The 15,230-nt window shown below is 40.0% G+C and overlaps 1 protein-coding gene across 3 annotated transcripts in view; it reads left to right on the forward strand.

The window, feature by feature from the left end:
- Positions 1 to 13,292, forward strand: part of B3GALT1 (beta-1,3-galactosyltransferase 1) — a 110,038-nt gene extending 96,746 nt beyond the window's left edge. For all 3 annotated transcript variants that reach the window (XM_054562305.1, XM_054562306.1, XM_054562308.1), the window contains 2 exons: positions 9,633 to 9,697; positions 12,039 to 13,292. In XM_054562305.1, coding sequence (XP_054418280.1) covers positions 12,268 to 13,248 — 981 coding nt within the window. In that variant the 5' untranslated portion in view covers positions 9,633 to 9,697; positions 12,039 to 12,267 and the 3' untranslated portion in view covers positions 13,249 to 13,292. The remainder of the gene's footprint in view (positions 1 to 9,632; positions 9,698 to 12,038) is intronic.
- Positions 13,293 to 15,230: the final 1,938 nt, after the last annotated feature.

Here is a 15,230-nt window from a genome sequence, read left to right on the forward strand (position 1 = left end):
GACCGGGGTTTGGTGACCCCTGTTCTGCCTCATTATTCACCAGGGAAATGCAATCAAAGCCACCATGAGATCTCACCTCATACCTGTTAAAATGGCTGTTATCAAAAAGACTAGAAATAAATTTTGGTGGGGACATGGGGAAAAGAAAACCCTTGTTCACTGTTGGTGGGAATATAAACTGGTGCAATCACTTGGAAAACAATACGGTAGTTCCTCAAAAAATTAAAAACAGCACTATTATATGTCCCATTAATTCCACTCTTGGGCATTTATCCAAAGAAAACAAATTGCAGGGGGGATGGGCAGAGATAAGGACTGTGAAGACCCAACTAGATGACTAAGGTGAGAATGAAAAAAAAGGACAGCATTTTCATCTGATTGGCCAGTAGGTACTAAGTTAAGAAAATTATACACAAAACCGCAGGTTTAAGAGACAAAGAGGCATGTTTAAAAAGCTCCTCTGCCAAACAAAACTGTCATCGTCCCCCAGGCCTTTCTCTGGGTACATTGCTAGAACAATTTACAAAACCAATTTTAATGTGAAGAAAAAAACCCCACTAATTTGAAAAGATCTATGTACCCTCATGATCACTGCACCATTACTTACAGTAGCTAATATATGGAAACAGCCTAAATGTCCATTGATGGATGAATGGATAAAGAAATGGTGAATAAATATAGATATAACTATATAGCTCAACCATAAAAAAGAATGAAATCTTTCCATTTGCGACAACACAGATGGACCTTCAGGGCATTAGGCTAAGTGAACTCTCTTACATATGGAATATTTTTTAAAAATTTAATAACATTCATAGACATAGCGAACAGATAGGCTATGCCAGAAGCTGGGGATAGGGTGTGGGAGACATGGGTGACCTCTTTTGGTTTTTAGTTTAAATAAATTGAAAAACATAAAAATGCTTCAAAATAATTAGTTACTGAATGTTACTATCTTGATTTAACAAATCTTAGTAATGCTGTGCCTTAATAATCTACCACCTCATGAACATGCTTACACTTTTGACTAAACAGGCTTGGTAGAGAATGGAAAGTGCATATTTTATTCCCACTAATCTGATGGTTTTATACTTGTGTGATTTCATGTGTTTCTTTAAAAAAAAGAACTTATGTCCTTTCACAATTGATCTATTTCCAATTATACTTAGAGACATTTTCTAAATTCTACTTTTACAAAATTTTCAAATAATCTGATAGGTTTTCAAATTATGTAATAAGGGAAAGGGAAAGCAAATAGTTTGAAATCTCCTAGAAAAGTCACCTGTACTATCTGCCTCGGACTTACCGAAAAAAAAAAAAATGACTGTTAAAACCTAGATGTTAAACAAAAAATACCCTCAGAATTTCATGTAAAGTCATCTCTAATGAGCCAAGTAAAAACATACTTTGAATGGAACTTTACAACATTTCAACAGCTTCAGAGACAGCCTGACATCTCAGATATAAAGAAAAGTAAAACTCTCGGATATGTAGGTGAACAAAAAACACAGAATCGTTGTTTACTTGCGTTGTCATCAACAAAACCTATTCTATATGCCTGATAACTTTGTCTATTATATAAATTTCTTAGTTTAAAGAAATTGGTGTCAAAACTTGAGTTTGGAAATATATTTTCGGCATGGAAAAAGTAGCCAAGAAGCAGAAGGAAGGCAAATGACGCCCTGTTTTGATATGAACTTACATTTTTCCCTGAGAGAGAAGAGTGCTGGAACAGGGAGGGAGGAAAACTCCATTGGTCTGCCACCTACCTTTCCAGTGAATGCTGTTGGCAAGTTGATAGAACGTGACAAGCAGGCAGAAAGGGGTGAAGAGAAGAAAACACAATGGTCCACCAGAAAGGTGGGCAGAGCAACGTGAGAGCACAGTAGGAAAGAGCCCTAGGCAAGGGTTGAAAGAAGAGCGTGACCAAACATGTCAAAGCAGGTGAGAGCAGGGACACTTGGACTGAGAAGGTCTCATGTCTTTACTCAGAATGACATCACATGGCATGATGATAGGTTGTAATAGTTAAATAGGAGAGGGAATGGAAAAAAGCAGACAAATGCACTTATTTTGGAGCTCTTCATATGAAATGAATGAGAAAATTATGATAATAATTGGAAATGACGCCAGGGTCAAGGGAAGTTTTTGTTGTAATTCTTGTTGTCGTTGTTTTTCTTTTTCTTTTCTTTTCTTTTTTTGTTAAGCAAAGGCAGAAAGATTTCTGGGAATGTGGAGACTGAAAATGCCAAATCTAGAAAAGTCCTTCATCCAGTGGGTTGAGAAAACAAGGGCCAGTGAGAGAAATTTTGATCAATGAAGATTAATACAATTTTAAAACTAAGAGATTTTTAGGGGGAAAATATTTCCAAAAAGATTTCACAGTAAAGCTACAACTTGAATCTTTTCCTGTTGAGTGTCAGTACTGTGCTTTGTCCAGACCAAATTGTCAGTCTCTTTGATAATGAGACCTTACCCTCACAATATGTAAAAGCTCAGGAGTAAGAATAAAGATGGTGGACAATAGTGGAGAATTTATGCAATGGGGAAGGGAGAAAGGAAGTGACACAGGAATGAGAACTGAACCGCAAAGGTCTTGGGGGAGACTGGTATTGTAATCCCTGCCCTTGTAATCCAAGTGAGATGAGACCAGTGTATCCTCAAATAGACACAAGAGCTATATAAGGTTGATTGCAAAGAATTCAAGGCACCGAATAAGGTGAAGAGTTCAACCCATCAGCAGGATGAGAACTGGCAGGCCGGCTTTCTAACCTTGGGGGAAAACAAGATTCTTAAACAAAAAAGAAATTGTAAAAAGAGGGGAATGTGTAGAAATTGAAATCTCAAGCATCAAATCATGTCTGGTGAGGGTGAAGCTGAGAAAGTGTTTGGTGAATAATTTTGGAGAGAGACACTGGGACTGGGCAGAGATAAAGGCTGTGAAGACCCCGCTAGATGACTAAGGGTGAGAATAGAAAAAAGGGCAGCATTTTCATCTGATTGGCCAGTAGGTACTAATTTAAGAAAATTATACACAAAACCCAGATTTCAGAAACCAAGGGGCACATTTAAAAAGCTCCTCTGCCAGATAAAACTGTCATCGTCCCCCAGGCCTTCCTTTGGGTGCATTGCGAGAACAATTTATGAAACCGATTTTAATGGTAAACACTAAGTTCCCCTGTTAAGTGGTGAAATGATGATATACTTTGTAATATTCTTTTTTGGATAGGTTTATTACAATTCTGACAAGCCTATGAAGAAAAAAATGATGAATCTTGTATTGGTTTTAACTTAAATATCTATAAAATAAACACGGTGTAGCCACCTCAGGCTATTTTAGTGTACATAGCATATTGATTATGGCCATGTAAATGGTACTCAGTGTTACTTAAATCTGGTGGGTTTTTGATATTCTAAAGTCATATTTGAAAAAAATTCTAATTCTACATCATATTATGCTAGTAATAATAGTCGTAATGACATTTTCTCTAACTTGTGTACCCCCCACTTTTTTAACTGAAGCACGAGACCTTTTTATATTGGTATAAGAAAGTGAAATTGAAACTTCTTATGAAAGCAGTCAACTGGAAATGCCAACTTTTTTTTTTCTTTTGAGTAACAGCCAAGTTAAAAAAACCTGCTTTTGGACCAAACAGTCAGAATGCATTGACTAGCCATTGCTCATCTCGGGATTTATCTTTATTTATCATGATCATACGTTTCATTCACATAGTAGTATTCAGCTTACAAAGTGTTTTCATATACAGTATCTCATTTGATCCCTACAATGATCCCACAAAGTATGAGAAGATGTTGTTCTCATTTCATAGATGAGAAAACAAGGCAGAAAAGTGCACTTAGTTCAGAACCAATAACTAAAAATCTGGAAGTTGAATCCTGGTCTCCCAGTGCCATAAGATTGACTGCCTACAAAATATTTCTCATTGACAGCACCTACATAAGTTGTTGTTGACTTTTATGTATTCCAATAAATTAATACGTACAAACGAGCATTCGAGATAGAAAAGGAAAATAAAACTTGTAACTTCTCGTCCATAAGTTGTCAGTTGCTGCATGTACTAATATCATTCTTTTAAATATGACCTAAAATAAAAATTACCTCTCTATGATGAGCTGTCTTAGAAATACCACCTTAGACTTCGTAAACTTTAGATAGCAAATACACTAACATCTTTTTGGTTTCTAAAAATATCTATTTATATCAACCCCTTCCCCCAAATAATGAGTGAAATGAATACTCTGTGGTATCACATAGCTCATCATTTTTAAATTCTCCCAGCTGCTGATTATATTACTAAAACGTCTTTCCTCTCATCATCTTCCATGGCTTTGGAAAAAATCCTGGCAGTTCCTTACCCAGTGGAAAAACCCTACCCAGCCACCCTGCCAGGCTCCCAGACTCCCGTGATTAAGTAAGTGATTGCTCGGCACATCGTTAAAAATGTGTCTCATATAAGACAGTCAGGATACGGTATCCATCACTGCTAAAGAAGCCAAGAGTTTATTTAAAATAATAAGATATCCTCATTTTCATGTTTCCCTGAGAGGATTGTCGTGAAGTTTAAAAATTCTCTGGGCCCTGTCTCGAACTAGGGCAACACATTGATTTGAAGAAAGCTATAATCATCCCTTCTAATTTGAAGTGCACTTTCTCTGCATTGAATCAGAATAGCAAGACCCACCCTCACCCAGACCCCTCCCCTGTTGAGCTGACCCTGTTCTTCTGAATGCAGGGATTTATAGAGACCCTTCCAATAAACTTCAAGGTATATCAAACTAAAAGGAGAAAGGTTCAAATAATTTCCTCCAGATTTAGGAGAGAAGTGATTTCAGCTGTCAAGTCATGATGAATACCACCTTGTGCTTTCTGCCAGCTCCTTGTAGCAAATGATCTGTTGGGCGAGTTCAATTATGGGGGCTCTTTGAAAGGATTCATAATTAAAATTTTAAAAGGAACAAATTAGCTCTTTGTCTTTCTGAGGCAGAGGAGTCAGAACACTGCTATGAGCACTCAGGGATTTGGTCTTCTAGGAGTATGATGCCTTCCACAGCCAAGGAGTCTTACTTCAAAGAAAGGCTAGGAGAGGAAGCCAGCCCTCTTGTGATTTGGGGAGATAATAATTTAGCAAGCTGTATAACATAATGGTTTATGAAATTCTTCCTTCAAGGACCATTATCTAGGGCTAATAGTCCTTTATTTCTTCCTCTCTTGTGCTTATTTAGAGCATAATTACAAGAGCAAGAGGAAGGGAGGGAGTTGGACATCAAGATAATCATTCACCAAATTAATGCAGCCAAGTAGAATTTCTGGCCTTTGGGGCTCCTTTATCAATTAGTTTTATTGCTGTCTGAGTTCCTGTATTTCCCAATAGAATGAAGGTTGTTTTATTATTATTATTATTATTATTATTATTATTATTATTACTTCACTCATACACCAGCACTGAGGAAAGTCATTTGACATCAAAACATTTTTTCAGAAAAAAATCTTTCACCCTGCTTACCATCATGATGTACTACTATATAGCCAGCTTCTCGTCCATTTCATAAGGACTAATAATAGGCTCTTCTTTCTCTCTCTCTCTCAGTTTCTGTTTTCCTTTCTTTTCTCTCTTTCAACTGGTTAAAGTTGTTTTTTCCCAACTGTCTTATCTTTCTGCACCACGTTTTTCAAGGTACTGTGTGAATTTTAATGTTAAAACCACTTTCGTAATGCCATGCAGTCTCTGAATAGTCAAAACTGGCCCTGAATAATAGGAACGCTGGCGGTGTTTTACACCTGCGCAGGTGACAGCAGCATTGTTCGCACCCCATAACACTAGTTGGTAGCTCAGGGACTGTTGGGCCCTTCCTTTTGGAAAATGTGCCTCATCCCGGCTTATCTTTCTAAACTAATTAGTGTTTTTAAGAGGAAAGAGAAAGTGACAGGAGCAAGGGAATGCTTAAAACTATGCCATAGTCTTCACGTGGTCTTAAAAATATAACCTGAATTAGCTTTTAAAAAATCTAACAGTAAATCAAAATTGGTGTCCCTTTTCACACTCATGTTTCATGCTTCTTTGAATGCTAATTACAAACTTTTCACCCTTTAAAAGTTGGTTTACCAAAACCCAATTTACCTGCTCAAATCAAGAAAATAAAATGTGATGTTTTATAGAGCAAAATATTTCACTTTGTTGCTACCCCCAAAAGTAGATGTTTTGGATGGAATTGTGTCCTTCAAAAAGATGTATTGAAATCCAAACTGGTAGTAATCCAGAACATGACTTTCCTTGGAAACAGGATCCTTCTAGAGATAATCTAGTTAAAATGAGGTCATTAGGATAGGCCCTAATCAAATAAGACTGGCATCCTTATTAAATGGGGAAATTTGGACACAGACACACAGAGGGAATGAAGCCAAGTAAAGTTGAAGCCAGAGATCTGGGCAATGCATCTCTAAGCCAGAAGCGCCAAAGATTACCAGAAAACCACCAGATGCCAGGGGAGAAACATGAAAGGGATCCATCCTCACAGCACTCAAAAGAAACCAGCCTTGCCAACATCGTCTTTGACTTCCAGCCTTCTGAACCGTTGCACAATACATCTGTGTTGTTCAAGCTACCCATTTTGTGGTACTTCGTTACAGCAGACCTAGAAAACTAACACAGTGCATAACTCCCATCTCCAGAGGCTGAGGGCATTTGCAGAGGCTGTGGGTGGAATGGCCACAGCTGGAAAACAGGAAGCCAAAAAGACGCAGAAGACCAGGGAGGGGCAGAGGTCAAAACCAAAAAAGATGTTCCTATTAGACATTAATTACAGCCCTGACTAGAGTGGTTCAGTGGGTTGGGTGTGATCCTGCAAACCAATTGATCCTGACACGGTTCAATTCCCAGTCAGAGCATACATATATGCCTGGGTTGCAGGCCAGGTCCCCGGTTGGGGGCGTGCAAGAGGCAACTGATAGATGTTTCTCTTGCACATGGATGTTTCTCTCCCTCTCTTTCTCCCTCCCTTCCCTTCTCTCTAAAAGTAAATAAACAAGTAAATAAACTCAAATCTTTAAAAAAAAAACATTAATTCCAAAGAACCAACTAAATAAACAAAAACTTAAAGACTCAAAGACAGAAGCAGAGTTTGCAAGGCATCCTGTTCTCAGCTTAAATGTCACCTCCTCAGAGAGTGACCAATTTTTATAAAGTACCCTCCCTCTCCCCTCCCACTTCTGTTTGGTCTCTATCCCATTACTTCCACTTTTTTTTTTTAATCACAGCACTTATTGCTCCTTGAAATTATTTTTGTGTTTATTTATCATGTGTTTTATTTTCCGCCTCCCTCTCCTAGAAGGTAAGCGCCCCATCTGCCCTACCACTAGGAGACCAATGCCTGGCACCTACGAGGTGTTCAGTACATTTTTGATGAACACATGAAGTTAGATTTGAAAATCCAAGGAAAACCTGAACTTGGAGATGCTGTTTTCTGAGGCGCCAGAGAGAGTAAGCAGGCCATTTGATGGGGCCCTGTAGCCTTGCCAGTGAGCATAGGGAACATAGAACATTTGCCAAGCCAACTAAGTGGTAACCGAGGCATAGGAAATCGGTGTGGTTTATGCCTAACTGAACCCAACTGGGGAAGGCAAGAACTTGGCACCCCAAACTAAGCACAGGCCACCTACGGGACAGACACTGCCCACGTGCTTCGAGGACTTACCTCTGGCCATACAACAGAACTTTAGCAAACTTAGGGACTTTTTAAAAAATAAATTACTCAAAATAGCAAATATCTACCATGCATTTTCTAGGAGAAACATGTGCTTTTTAAATTGAAAATTCTGCCCCATTAACTTCCTGAAAGCTGCAGGTGGACAGTTACTGGAGAGGTCTGCGAATGCGGCAATCTGAGACACAGTGAGGCCCCTGAGGGAAAAATCTTTCAAGTGTTCTGGTAAATGTTTCTATTTAGAGGGATTTGTATTTAATGGATGACAAGTTAATGTGTCTTCAATGTCTGTGATTGTGGAAGGGCTGCTAAAAGGAATGACAAATGTTGTGTGTGCAACTTGCTATTTTACTGATACATTCACACATCGGTTAAACAAGATTTTAAATCCTGGAATACTGAAAAAAAACCCTCCAGAGGATTGTGCTTTGTGATACTCAGCTCCTTCCCCAGAACTTTTTCAATTGACTTTTGCTTTTCAGTGGACCTTCTTCAGCTTTTCATCTTCCAGGAAGAAAATAGAATTCTCTCACAGGAAAATCTATAGAGTATAGTCATTAACCTTAGGCAAACAAACCAAAAAACTGATACCAACCCAATGTATTTAGATGAATCGATTGATACATGTGCTCTGGATCCCAAACCATGACCTGACGAGCTGATGTAATCCTTTATCCCTGTTGGATCCTGCTTTTTGTACCATAATGCCATCTGCCTGTCCCCTGAAACCCAAATGATTGGCAACGGTCATCAATACCTCTAACGTATTTGGAGATTAAGCAGGCACTATTTTTGCCCCTATTTTATGCTGAAAGCTACTGAGGCACAGAAAACCAGAGAGCAAGTTCGGATTTCTCAAGGAGTAAAACCCAAACATCCAGCCCATCACCGGCTACTTCATCCAGCATATATGAAATTACTCTTTAGAGTTAAATACCCCATACTACTCTCTTGTCTCATTACTTATATTACTAGTTCTGGTCAAGAGGCTTATATTTCTACCTGTTTGGTCAGGAAAAATCTGTTTTGTTGTAAGCACAGAGGACATTTTTAGCAGCACCCTTTTATCATTACCACTGACCACTCGTCAGCTTCTAGGCTGGCTCTGTGTCCCATTTCAAATCCTCTGTTTGTGTAGATGATGACTCGCATTTACTAGTGGCCAAGATACAATACTGTGCCTGCTTTTGTTCTCATGTTTGGAAAAAAATCATCAATAGAGAGTGATTTATTCAGTGTGTGTGTGTGTATGTGTGGTGTGTGTGTGTGTGTGCGTGTTTCAGGAGCTCAGAGATAGGGAACTGCAGAGTGTTTCTGAACCTCTTCTGCAGTTGCAGCTCTCTCTCCACCCCGGCATCTCTAAGCTTTAAAGTGTTCTTTGCCAGTCATTATTTTTCATAATTAAGAATCCCAACAGAATTGCTGTCGTGCGGTATGTAGCAAACCAAAATGAACTAGAAACAAAATCCAAGCAGTGACCATATGTAAGAAAATGAACATATGGACCCCTGGGAGACTAACAGCCTGAGATGCTCCCTGCCACCCGGGGTTCCCCATCTAAGATTTTGCCTGGGAGGCTTGAAATAACCACTAGCCACTCACTCACCCACTCACCATGTGATCGCGAGCAAGCTACGTCATATCTCTGAGTTTCAATTTTGTCATCTGTAAAATGGAGAAACCTCTCATAACGCTGTAGGGAATGAAGCTCTATAAAATATATGGCATAGAACACAGCACAGCGCCTGGCGCATGTCCGCATTTTAAAATGAGGCCTACCATAACCACAGTAGGAAGTGTGTTTGTTAGCCTTCCAGGGGAAAATGCTTATCCATCAATAAAAAGTCTTTAGAAGTACATTAACTTGTTTGTGATCTCACTTATTTCTCTTCTATTTCTCCCTCTTTTAGCTCTTTCTAAATCTCTTGGTACCTGTGTTTATGGAGTCCCTCCCCCCAGAAAATCACACAGAAAGGTATGGGATAAAACCAGTCATCACCTACCCTTCTGAGACATGGAACTATGGCGGAAAGACATCTCTCATATGGAAGAATGAATTGCTCTTGAAATCAGTGGGTAGGATTTGAGGAGGGGAAAACCCATCCTTCCGCCCTGTAGATCGCAAAGATGGGTAACCAGCTACTCAGCTCAGGGCAGTCTCTGAGCGCCACTCAACCCCGGGCCCCTGCTCATCTCCACGGCCCCCACCTCACCATCCCCACCCTCCTCCACGTCACTGTCCCCTTCCTTGGCTCCACTGCCGGCAGTCCCGGCACACGCCTGCTCTCTCATTTTACGCCTTCCAATATTCTGTTCCCGTTACCTGGGGTGCCCAACTCTCATCTAGATAAGTCCGTGAAGATTCCATTCAGATGACTTTTCTGAATGTTCCGAGGCATCCCCCCACCGCGGGGCTAACCCGCCCTCTGATTCCGGATGGCATGGAGGAGTGGGGTCCCGTTGCAGTCGGTGAGAATGGCGCCCTCTGGAGCGGGACTGTGTGTGGCCTGCGGGACTGTCCCTAGTTCCCTTACAGCCTGCCCACCAGCCCACCTCTCCTGAGTACTCCAATAGCCTTGTGAGGGACATTTTTATCCCACTGATTTAACCATTTATTTGAAGTCTTCCCTCAAGAGTATGAATTCCTTGGTGAGGAGTATGCGTTCTATTTCTGTTTTTCCAATACTTCTCACACACCATTAATTCCCCCATTAAGAGCCTGGTTAGTGGTTCTGGTAGCGAATTTGATAAGAGCCTCTTCCACGTGGGGCTCTTTGGGTCTCTTCACAGCTTAGTAATAGGTGGCTCACAATTTAATGGGAAAGTATGAAAGGCAAGAGGGCTATCTGACGATAAAGACAGGCCAATAGGAATCAGCTAATGGGAGTAGAATAATGGTGGAGAAAGTTTGGTTTCCAGTGTCTTCTAGAGACTCACGTCCCTTCAGAATTCAAATGGAAGTGATGTCTGTAAATCCCAAGGTGAGAAGCCCTGACAATGCCGAGTCCTGCTGCTTGAGGCCATTCTGATATTCATTTAGTGAGAATTGTAACCGCACTGAGCTATTGCTGGCCTCACAAGGCTCGTATACTCACAGTTAGCTCTTGGCTTAGGCAAGAGGATGTGTATTATCTCTGCTGTTGCCCATCATGTCTTTTCACTTCATTATGACTATTGTGCTTGGAAGCATGATTTTCAGCCTGTAATCCCAGTTAAATTTTTCAACACAGTCTGTACATTTAAGCGCACAGTTTTCTTTGAAGCAGACTTTGTTGAAATCGATATTCATTATCTGCTATCTCTGTCTTCCAGGACTAACCATTTTGTTCTAGCCAGGAAGGAAGAGACAATTTTTTACATGAATGGACTTTGTAACTTGGCACATATTTTTAACTGGCATGATAGCAGCTAAATTTCTAGAAAGAATTTGAGTTCCAAAGGACAACTTTTTTATTTGAACATCAATTAAAGTGCTGGGTCACAACTTCATTGAATTTGTGGGCCCCAAGCTCAGTTGTCTCTCTTGTGTATTCCTGATGTGTTTAGAGAAGTGTAACTAAGTAAAAAGAATTAGCAAGGTCAGTATAATTTCATCAAGGGAGCATAAGTGTGAATTGCTGAAAACTACAAAAAGTGACACGATTTAGACCAATTCCAAAATGAATGCTGCCAGCTGTCTGAAAAGATGCTTGTGTGATGGTCTTCATGTATGAGGAGTAAAGATAGTCTCCATGTGACACTTCAGAGAGCGAAAGTAAGGAAAAAGTGAGGAAAAGTTGGGAATTGCTTCTAAGTCTGAATTAAAGGAGACAATTTTAGCAGAGATTTTCCAGCGGTGATGGACACATTTTCAAATACTGGGCTAGACAGAGAAAAAAGATGTTGAGAACTGATTACTTCATCGGAGTCAAGCAAACAAAAACTCAGAGTTGAAAAACAGAAAAGAGATATGAGGCCATGCGTGAGCCTTTTCTGCTTAAAGAAAATGTTAGTGTCAGAAAGTGTTTAACCACAAAGAAGGCCGCTTGCAAAGAAGGGGCGGGGGGACTAGTTTTAGTTACTAATGTTCACTTGACTTCCTATTTATCTAGAGCTTATAATCTATGTCCTTGTTATTGGGTATGATTATCCATAAACCTGTTCTGTCAAGGGAAGAAAAGGGAGGATGGTTGTGTCAGGAAGTTTTCAGTACTGATGGAAAGGAATAATTATGTTTATTTTCATCATCGTGAGCAATTCTTACACCCTTATTATGTTTATTTGAGAATATGAATGACTACATAAATATGAATGACTTGACTTTATTGATTTTACAGAGTTAAGAGGAAGATCTATGAAGCATGGAAGTTTCCATCAGGTTTGGAAGAAAGTAGGATGAATGCAGAGATACCAGACTGCCTCTAAGACCCATGGACAATCCTACACTCATACGTCTCTGTCGAACTTCAAGATTAAGTAGTAATATGCTACCTTTGAGAGATGAAAAGAAACTAATGCCAAGAAGGCATATTCTTCGGTGTTTGGAATAGACGTGCTCTCAAGACCATGGCTTCAAAAGTGTCCTGTTTATATGTTTTGACAGTCGTGTGCTGGGCCAGCGCTCTCTGGTACTTGAGCGTAACTCGTCCTACTTCTTCCTACACTGGCTCCAAGCCCTTCAGCCACCTAACAGTTGCCAGGAAAAACTTCACGTTTGGCAACATAAGAACTCGACCTATAAACCCACATTCTTTTGAATTTCTTATAAATGAGCCCAACAAATGTGAGAAAAACATTCCTTTCCTTGTTATTCTTATCAGCACCACCCACAAAGAATTTGATGCCCGCCAGGCAATCCGAGAGACGTGGGGGGATGAGAACAACTTTAAAGGGATCAAAATAGCTACTCTGTTCCTCCTGGGCAAGAACGCTGACCCTGTTCTGAATCAGATGGTGGAGCAAGAGAGTCAAATCTTCCACGACATTATCGTGGAGGACTTTATTGACTCCTATCACAACCTCACCCTCAAAACATTAATGGGCATGAGATGGGTGGCCACTTTTTGTTCAAAAGCCAAGTATGTCATGAAAACAGATAGTGACATTTTTGTAAACATGGACAACCTTATTTATAAACTATTAAAACCCTCCACCAAGCCAAGAAGAAGGTATTTTACTGGCTATGTCATCAATGGAGGGCCAATCCGGGACGTCCGCAGTAAGTGGTATATGCCCAGGGATTTGTACCCTGACAGTAACTACCCACCATTCTGTTCGGGGACCGGCTATATCTTCTCAGCCGATGTAGCGGAACTCATTTACAAGACCTCACTCCACACAAGGCTGCTGCACCTTGAAGATGTATATGTAGGACTGTGTCTCCGAAAGCTGGGCATACATCCTTTTCAGAACAGTGGCTTTAATCACTGGAAAATGGCCTATAGTTTGTGTAGGTATCGCCGAGTTATCACTGTGCATCAGATCTCTCCAGAAGAAATGCACAGAATCTGGAATGACATGTCGAGCAAGAAACATCTCAGATGTTAGGATTTTTACCAATGTAAATACATTTCTTTCCTTTTTTTAAGAAATGGGGCTTAAGGTGTTGGTATTTTACAGGTGTCACCAGAAATGAACTGGTGAAGGGGTTTTGTAAAAAGCTTTTTCTTCCCACTCCTAGTTCCTTTCCTGGATTACCAATTTACAAATGTTAGGCTCTGATCATAGAAACAATGCGTAAGTTAGAAGGGCCAGGTTTTATTCTTAGGTCCTAAGGCCTTGCATTTATCTCAAAAAGCAACTTGCTAACAACTGCTAGGACTTACATGCTGTGCATCTGAGATAAAAATCTGGTTCTGTGAAACGAAGCTCACAGTAATGTCTTCATAGCATCTCTGCAGAAGTAAATAAGTAATTCTTTTTAAAAAAAAATCAGAAATAATGCACAGTCAGGAGGACACATTGGATGTGACTATTAATATTGGTGTGCTATTATGTCAAGTTTTTACATGTATTGCCATGTAGCATGTGCAGTATTTGTGGTTCCAACAAGAATGAACTCAGTACTGACAGGGAGGCTGCAGTGAAATAAGTGGAAATTTAAACTTGAGAATCAAATACTTTGTAAGTTTGGAAGACAATTTTGCTTGCTCATTCAACAAACATTACCTGGTGCCTCCAAGTAGACTTTGCCAAATGTAATCTTACCCGCTACCCTCTGTACCATATCGCTAAGTGCATTTTAAAGTTTCTGTCTCAGGCAGGCACATGTGTAGAAATAAGTTGGCGGGAGGCCAGAAGAACAATAAATCACATGGAGAAAATACAAATTTGTATATGCATTGTAATTAACATCAGCTTAGCAATAGTGTAAGATGCCCCTCCCACATATTTGCAAAGTACATAAGAAAAATCTTTTAACAGATACCAAGAACATTGAATGATTCATCCCTGCAGCTGATAGATGTAATACTCTCTAATATCCAAAACATTCGGGTACCTCTAGCAGCAATGCTGGTAGGAGGTGTTCTGAGGCTCCAGAATTGAGGTTCATGAGAAAGAAGGGGGGAAGCTTGGCTTCAGGTTTTACTGATGCCATCCTACTTGTTAGGTCATGTGAGCAGACATCTTTACCATACTGTGCTTCAAATGTGCTCATTTATAAAATGGCTGGAAAAAACACCTACCTCACAGGTGCTGTGAGAGCAAATCGCATTTGCTAAGTTTTTTGAGATCCTTGGTTTAAAAGGTGCTACTTTAATGCAATGTATTGTGCATTATGCTAAATGCTAAAATAGTTACATAATTACAATGATGGTCAGAAGTAGTAGGAACATTTTAGGACAAAATCTGCCAAAATATAGATCAAATATGAACTATTAGTGAACCTGGTTCTTCTAAGACTTTTCCTTGGAAATGTTAGGGGTGCAGGGAAGCTTCAATTTCTCTGTCTTTTCTTATAGTTTCAGCGAATAAGTTATTATTTCAGCCCATTGCCTTGATAAGCCAGGGTGCTGAGTGAAGGCAGCTGGCTTTGTTTGAGGAGGAGCCTCTGGGCAGGGGCATCCTAGAGCAATTGAAGCACCGCTTCGCTAAATGTATCACATCCACTTAGATCTTAGGAAACACTTGATTTGAATTCTCAGCAACAGCTTGGAGGATGGGTAGACCTAGTCCATTTCTATCAGAAGAATAGGCTCTCAGCAAACCCACACATTCCATATTTTCTACCACTCATTAGAAAACTGTTCATTTTCATTCAAACAAAAACAAAGGCCCACAACTGAAAGAGCAGACCTTTTGTTTTAATCTAACCTCTGGAAGCCCCCCTAGAAGCCGATAGCCAACTGGTAGGAAAAAAATGAGTAAATGGAAGCTCTGGCCTATTTCCTGAAGACATTGGGTCTTTTATTGCCAACGCAAAAGAGCCCAATATTAGACAGGCCTCTCAGTCCTTTAATACATCTTCATCTTACTGTCAGCAGTACTGCTGAGTTTGATTAGAGGCAGCATTGGGTAGCCTGGGGAGA

This window comes from Pteronotus mesoamericanus, unplaced genomic scaffold (assembly GCF_021234165.1).
Source record: "Pteronotus mesoamericanus isolate MK-2021 breed Mesoamerican mustached bat unplaced genomic scaffold, CSHL_Meso_final scaffold_651, whole genome shotgun sequence".
Taxonomy (NCBI): domain Eukaryota; kingdom Metazoa; phylum Chordata; class Mammalia; order Chiroptera; family Mormoopidae; genus Pteronotus; species Pteronotus mesoamericanus.